At 42.8% G+C, this 7852-nt stretch overlaps 1 protein-coding gene across 1 annotated transcript; it reads right to left on the bottom strand.

The window, feature by feature from the left end:
• Positions 1-4219: 4219 nt before the first annotated feature.
• Positions 4220-6746, bottom strand: LOC124462036. The gene is made up of 3 exons (XM_047013432.1): positions 5234-6746; positions 4437-5182; positions 4220-4345 (listed from the first exon to the last, which is right to left on the bottom strand). Exons 1-3 carry the CDS (start codon positions 6744-6746, stop codon positions 4220-4222), a joined length of 2385 nt encoding a protein of 794 aa, XP_046869388.1.
• Positions 6747-7852: the final 1106 nt, after the last annotated feature.

A 7852-nucleotide genomic window follows, 5' to 3' on the forward strand; every position in this document is an offset into this window, starting at 1 on the left:
CTTAGTGTAGTCTAATATGGTTGTGTGACCCCAGCAAAGTGGTAACATAAGCAATCTGTCGGAAGAGGATGTTTATCAATATTTCAAGTGGTTTTTATGAACTATCCTGCCTGACCTGGTTTTAACTTTGGTATTAAGATCTTCGGCTACTATTTCTTTTTTATATCTAGACGTTAGTTTCGAACCTAATCGTTTATCAATCCTAACGTAGATGATTTCACCTGGATCGTAAATTTTTATGGGTTTTTTTATAACAAAACTGTTATGGTACCCTAGGTCTTTGTTTTGTTTCTTTAAGATGTTTTCTGAAATCTTTTCCCTTTCGAGTGCTAATTTTTCTGGTGTATGGATTAAATTTGTTGCGAAAAATGCTTCTATTGGCTTTTTATGGGTTGTACTGTGGATTGTTTTATTGTATTCATCTACAGCCTTGAATATTAAATCCTCAAATTCCATTTCGGGGTGCTCTAAATTCAAGCACCTCATTATTTCCGTATATGTGGAATGAAATCTTTCTATTTGGCCGTTGCTGGTTGTTGATGACCTTACATTGGGGATTCCTTCTTTGCAAGTAGGCTCCTATACATTTACTGTTTTCTAAATTAGTCAGATCTTCCAGTTTACAAATTGTCTTACCATTATGAATTTTACAATTACTCTTATTGGTTAACCCGAAGTATTTCTTGTTACATTTCATGATGTTTTCATAGTCTATTTCTTCTATAAATTTTTGATATTTAATTGGTATTGCTAGGATTTGTTTACAAATTTCATTGATTACTCTGGGAAGGCTAACAATATAAAGGAGTGATTTACCATCTGAGGCTACACTGACCTCAGCAAACTCTATTAATTCTTCAATGTTTATAAATGTTAAACTTTCTTCTTTAATTGTTTCGATGAAATCTATTTCGGTAGAGGATAATATTAGTGAATTTACTGTATTGGCCTTGGCCCAATCGATTGCATAGATAATATTTGTTATTTCTTCTCTTAGGAGACTCAATTTAAATTTGGTTATTTCAATTTCTTTTGACTTATTGTTAGATTCGGGCTTACCTTTAATTAATATGGTATTAGTAAGTAACTAAAATTAAATTAAATCGTTTATGTTATTCTCTATTAGATTATTAATTACGACCTGCCGATTATTGTTTACCAATTGTTCATTGATCTTATTTACCACAATCATATGATCTTCATGATCAGGTGTGCCCGCTAACCATTTCCATGCCGTGCCAAGTATATCAAGCGATCTTTTGATTCTAGACTGCATCGGCTGAAGCCTCCTCAGTTCAAAAAAGGCTGATACGGACTTAGGTTTGTCGAATTTTTGACGACTTCTTTTAAAACGGATATGGACATTTGATATTTTTCTAGTTCGATGACATGGACGATTTTAAAGGTTCCATTCTGGCGCGCGGCTAACCCGGTTTCCAACATGACCACTCTTAACTTAGTGTAGTCTAATATGGTTGTGTGACCCCAGCAAAGTGGTAACATAAGCAATCTGTCGGAAGAGGATGTTTATCAATATTTCAAGTGGTTTTTATGAACTATCCTGCCTGACCTGGTTTTAACTTTGGTATTAAGATCTTCGGCTACTATTTCTTTTTTATTTCAATCTAGACGTTAGTTTCGAACCTAATCGTTTATCAATCCTAACGTAGATGATTTCACCTGGATCGTAAATTTTTATGGGTTTTTTTGTTTTGTTATGGTACCCTAGGTCTTTGTTTTGTTTCTTTAAGATGTTTTCTGAAATCTTTTCCCTTTCGAGTGCTAATTTTTCTGGTGTATGGATTAAATTTGTTGCGAAAAATGCTTCTATTGGCTTTTTATGGGTTGTACTGTGGATTGTTTTATTGTATTCATCTACAGCCTTGAATATTAAATCCTCAAATTCCATTTCGGGGTGCTCTAATGAAATCTTTCTATTTGGCCGTTGCTGGATGAAGTATAAGGTGGTAAAAATACTCAGATAAAATTTGCTTTTTATTTTCGATGGAATTTCTATGTGCTCTAAGGTGTTCTTTAATTATGATTTCTTGTTCTTGGGTCTGATCATGGACATCTACAGTTTGGATTTGTGTGAATCTTGCCTTGTAATTCCTAAAATGCTCCGTAAAAATTTGTTGAATTTTACCCATGATACTTTCGGAAGTGAAAATACCATTTACTATTCTCGGATCCATTTTTTCTTTTAGAATAGTTACAAGATCGTCTTCCGAATAATTACTTCTCACTATTGTGTGTCTGTGGTATGTGGGGAATGGTATTTCGAAGGTGGTGGATTCGTTATCACCAGTGAGGATAAACAATTGGTTTTTAAAGACATTGATGGGTACTTCCATTGCTGGAATGAGCTCATGCCCTGAGCTTTCATCACTGTGGACTGTAGTTGACGTACTACTAGCATTTATGTTAGTAGGGTTCCTAGAGAGTGCGTCTGTTACGACATTTAAGCTACCCGGTTTATATTTTAACTCGTAGTTATATTCCTCCAGGTAACTTTTCCATTTCTTCAGCTTTATGTTGTTATTTTTTGGGCTGAGAGCATAAGTGAGAGTCTGGTGGTCGGTGTAAATGATCACCTTGGATTTGCCGTATACATACATTCTTAGCTTATCCAATGCCCATACTATTGCTAGCATTTCTCTTTCATTTGTGGCATAGTTTTCTTCAGCTTTGGATAACGCACGGGAAAGAAATGTAATGGGTCTCCCATTCTGTTCTAGAGAAGGTTCCTAGTGCAATGTTTGAGGCATCGGTGGTTAGATGGAACTCTTGTTTAAAGTCAGGGTATGCTAGCATAACGTCTTGTGACACTAATGCATTTTTTACTTTCTCGAAGGCATCGATTTCGGCTTCACCGAATCGGATTTCGATCTTGCTTGAGAAATTTTTCTTGGCTCTGCCATGTTCTCCTCTCAATAACGCAGTCAAGGGTCTAGCTAATTTAGCAAAATCTTTGATAAATCTTCTGTAATAACTAGCTAGTCACAGGAAGGACCTTAGTTGTTTTAGGTTTTTCGGTATGGGGAACTTTTTAATGGCTTGGATTTTCTCTGGATTGGTTTTAACTCCTTCCCTTGAAATTACTACGCCTAGGAAGTCAACGCTATGTCTTAGGAATTTGCATTTATCTACTTGGACCTTCATATTTGCCTTGGACAAGGTAGAAAATACCAAAGCTAGATGTCGGAAATGCTCTTCCTCTGATTTACTGAATATTATTATGTCGTCGATGTAGACGTAACAGATCTTTCCAATGAGATCTCTCAAAATATCATCGAGAGCTCTTTGGAATATTGATGGGGAATTCTTTAGGCCGAAGGGGAGTCTCGTGAACTCGTATTTCCCTCCATTCACGGCGAATGCCGTTTTTTCAATATCAGATTCCTTAAGGGAAATCTGATGAAATCCGCTCCTTAGATCAAGAACAGAGAAATACTTATTGTTGCCCAACTGCGCAACCATTTCTCCGATTTCGGGGATAGGATACCTAGCTGGTCTTCTACTACCTTTCTTAGAGAGGCTGGATATGGGTAATGCTTGGTGTTGAGTTTGGCGCTAAGGTTCGATGTTTTAGCGGGCCCACAAGAAAACACTCCACTTTTCACGTGATACTTCATTTATTTCTTCCACGTGTATTTCTTATGCTAATGGGGTGTGTATGGTGTGTGTGCCGTATGCGAGTCGTTATTATGCGAGCCGCTATAAATTAATCGCCCTCACTCGCGGTTGTAACCAAACTGTTCTGTCCGCCGCTTAGTAACAAGCATAGAACCTAACATGTAAGCTTAAAGCGCAAGATGCAACGGTTAATTTCCCAGTACGTAGGCTGGCGCTTAAGAATAAGTATGAAAATGAAAGAGAATGAGTGATATGGGTTAACCCATTGGTGGCTGCGTCGGGTCTGCTGGGCAGTTAGCGAATTTCGGCGGCAACATTCCCCCCCCAGTAAAGCTGCTCTCTTCAGGGGGTTGCTTTGCTCCAAAACAGCCGACGTCTAATACAGCTACTTTAGCCACGGGCCGTTGAAGAGTCCCGTTGGCAGTTCTGATGATCACTCGACGCACCTGGTTGTCTTTGGCCAGGATTGTTTGCTCGACTATACCTTTTGGCCATCTATTTCGGGGCAGAGTCTCGTCCAATATTACAACGACGTCTCCAGCTGCTATTGGTGGTCTCTTCGTAAACCATTTTCCTCGCCTGGCTAAATCTGGAACGTATTCGCGTACCCATCGTCGCCAGAATTGATCGGCGAATTCTTGTACAGCTTGCCACATGTGCTGTACGGTATGTGTGGTTTCGAAGACTGGTTTATAGCCGCTTGCTGATCCTAGTAGTAGATGGTTAGGGGTGATAGCCTCGTCGTCTTTGCAGTCCAGAGAGACAAAAGTAAGCGGTCTGGAATTTAGGATGAATTCCACTTCCCAGAGTGCGCTTTGTAGGCCCTCGCTGGTGAATTTTCTCGCTGGGCAGATTGCGTAGAGTACAGTCTTGACGGAACGAACAAGTCGCTCCCATGCTCCCCCCATATGAGGAGCGGCTGGTGGATTAAATTTCCATTTGATGTCATCGAACGCCGGTTGCACGGCGTTGAAGTTGATCGTCTGCGCTTTGTCACAGATAATCTTTTCGGCAGCTTTGAAGTTAGTGCCATTGTCGCTGTAAATTTCTCTCGGGGTCCCGCGCCGATTGATGAAGTTTCGGATGCACATTATGCACGATGCAGTGTCCAAAGAGCACGCCAGTTCTATATGCACTGCCCGTATGGTTAGGCAGGTGAAAATAACGCCCCATCTTTTTTCGCTTCGCCGTCCTACAGCAACCAAGAAGGGCCCGAAGTAGTCGATACCGACGTAAGTGAAGGGACGTTGGTAGGCAGCCAGCCTGGCGATGGGCAGGGGAGCCATTTGCGGTGGAACAGGCATGGCGCTATCATTTTTACAGCGTTGGCAAGACTTCCGCATGCCTTTGTATAAGACTCGTAGGCGTGGTATGTAAAACATGCCTCGAATCCTGTTAATACACGTCTCATGGGATGTGTGGTGCATTTCCTGATGATACCAGTTCACTATGAGCCGAGTAATGTGGTGCCCATATGGGAGCAGTATTTGGTTTTGGCCGTTTAGGTTTTCTGCTCGCCCTCGGGTACGTAGGAGCTGGTTTTCATCTAGAAAGATATTCAAACATATGAGTTTAGAATTTGTTTTTAAAGGTTTACCTCTCGTTAAGTTGCGAATTTCTGGGTTGAATTCAGATGACTGCGCATGCCGCAGTAGGAGTGTGCGTGCCTGCTGAATCATCTCGTAAGACACCTCTGTAGGTGGCGATGCCTTCTTTTGTTTCGCTTTCAGTTTCTCAATGTAGAGAATAAAGCGCGCTAAAGCTCGATATAGCCTGCGCCGGTCGGAAAAATATTCCGCGTTAAGTTTTAGCTCCATCGGCGAATTGTCGATGAAGAGTATGTTATGCCTGACTTCAGCATTGTTTGGTGGCCCCAAATCATCGCATTTTGGCCCCTCGTGTTGATCCTGCAGCAAATATTCTGGACCGTGTAGCCAAGTTTTATATTTATTGGCGTTGTTTGTTTTAGTAGCAAGATCTGCAGGGTTAAGGTTGGTTGGAACCCAGTTCCATTGGCTAACGTTTGTGAATTCCAGTATTTCGCCCACGCGGTGCATGACGAATTGCTGAAACTTTCGTGGATCCATACGAAGCCATTTGAGAACAGTCTTTGAGTCGGACCAATAACAACTCGAGTTAATTGACAAACTTGGATTGCGTTGGATTCGGTTACTCAGCTTTGCTCCGATAACTGCGGCCTGCAGTTCCATCCTTGGTATAGATAGTGGACTCAACGGTGCCACTTTCGCCTTGGAGGCCACGAAGCTGAGGTAGGTTCTTTCCCCCTGGCGTATCCGAAGGTAGCAGACTGCTGCGTATGCCAATTCGCTGGCGTCAACGAACGTGTGTAACTGGACATCATGGATTTGATCGCTGCTGTTGAAATAACATCTCGGGATGGTCAATCCGGCGATTGTTGTAAGGATCCGTTTCCATCGTATCCATTTGGGTAACAATGCGTCGGGCAAACCAGTATCCCAACCAATGCCGCTTCTCCAGAATTCTTGCAGTAGGATTTTCAGCTCTATTGTAAAGCATGAGATGAAGCCGAGTGGGTCGTACATTGACATAAGTACTTGCAAGAGCTCGCGTTTGGTTGGTGTTTTGTCACTGTCTAAAACGTTGCGCTTCAGCCTGGCGAACTTGCAGATGAATGTGAATACGTCGGAGTGCGGCATCCAATATAAGCCGAGAACCTTTTCTGTTGCGGTAATTTCGACAGCTTCGGGGAGTAGCGAATCGCTCTTTAGTATTCGTAGGACCTCCTTTGAGTTCGAAGACCAATTGCGTATGTGGAAACCACCTGCTGCATGGATGTCTCTGACTTGAGTTGCGATGTTTCCGACTTCCACGTAGTTGTCGCCGCTGTATATAAAATCATCCACGTAGTGGTAGTCCTTCATGGCTTGTGCTGCTTGAGGGTACTGTTGGCAGAATCGATCTGCATTTTTGTCACGAATAAAGTGTGCAATGCAGGGTGCGCAATTGATTCCGAAAGTAAGCGCTTCCATAACATAGACGTTAGGCTCTTGCCTCTCGGATTTGCTGTCGAACCACAGAAACCTTTGCGCATGGGTGTCTGCTGGTCTCACTCGGATCTGGTGGAACATCTCGGCGATATCGCCACAGATCGCCACTCGTCCCACTCGGAATGAGAGTAAGAGGTCAAACAGGGAGTTTAGGAGATCTGGACCACTCCAGATGTAGTCATTCAGGGCCTTGCCGCCGGATTGGGCGGCTGCGTCCCATACAAGCCGGACCTTCTCTGGTTTATTTGGATTTTTAGTTATGAAGGTTGGTAGATACCATGTCCGTCTGTTTGGTGCAGCTATTTCCTCCGGCGTCAGCATGCGAGCATAGCCCTTTTCGACGAGGTTTTCGATTTGCTTGGTGATTTGCTCCTTCAACTGTGGTTGTCGGGAAAATTGCTTTTGTAGGCATTTAAGCCGTTTTAGTGCGTTTGCGTAGCTATCAGGTAATAAAACTTCAGGGTCTTTCCACATTAGACCGACCTCGTACCTGCCGTTCTTCAAGGCGGTAGTAGATTCAAGTCTGGTTAGAGCTTGAGTTTCTTCTGGTGATGATAGCGGTTTTGCTGTGGTAGCGTCTTTGACGCTATTGGTTGGTGCCATGCCCCCTCTTTGATTTTAAGGGGTACGGCGAGGTTCCAGTTATTTGTGCCGATTAGGATGTTTGGGCGTGCGTTGGTGTATGATGCTATCGGTAGTCCCGCTAGGTGGGGGAATTCTTTGGCGAGAGCCCTTATGTCGATAGACTGTACAGGTAGATCCAGGGTATCTACACTGTGAACCTCTTCCAAGTAGAATTGATTGCCATTATGTGGATTGGCAACCGTAAGCGTGACACGTTCCGATGCATTTTCTTCGCGTGTTGTATCGTTGGTCCATTTTAGGCACAGTGGATCTGGAACGCCTTTTAAGCCGAGTTGCTTAAAGACCTTGTTGTCGATGAGCGTTAGTGCCGATCCCTCATCTAGAAATGCAAAAGTGTTAGTGACTTTCGTTTTAATGATGATTTGTATTGGAATGACACGGAAATATGTTGAGCCAGATTCTCTTGATCGTTGGGTGTGCTTGCCCTCCGGCGTATGCACGTTGGTGACCATAGCTGGTCTGTTTGGGCTGCTGGATTTCGCAGCCTCTGGCATCGGCTGCATCTCATGGATCAATGGGTGATGTTTGCTTCGGCAGCCTCG

This window comes from Drosophila willistoni, unplaced genomic scaffold (genome assembly GCF_018902025.1).
Source record: "Drosophila willistoni isolate 14030-0811.24 unplaced genomic scaffold, UCI_dwil_1.1 Seg861, whole genome shotgun sequence".
NCBI classification, from domain to species: Eukaryota; Metazoa; Arthropoda; class Insecta; order Diptera; family Drosophilidae; genus Drosophila; species Drosophila willistoni.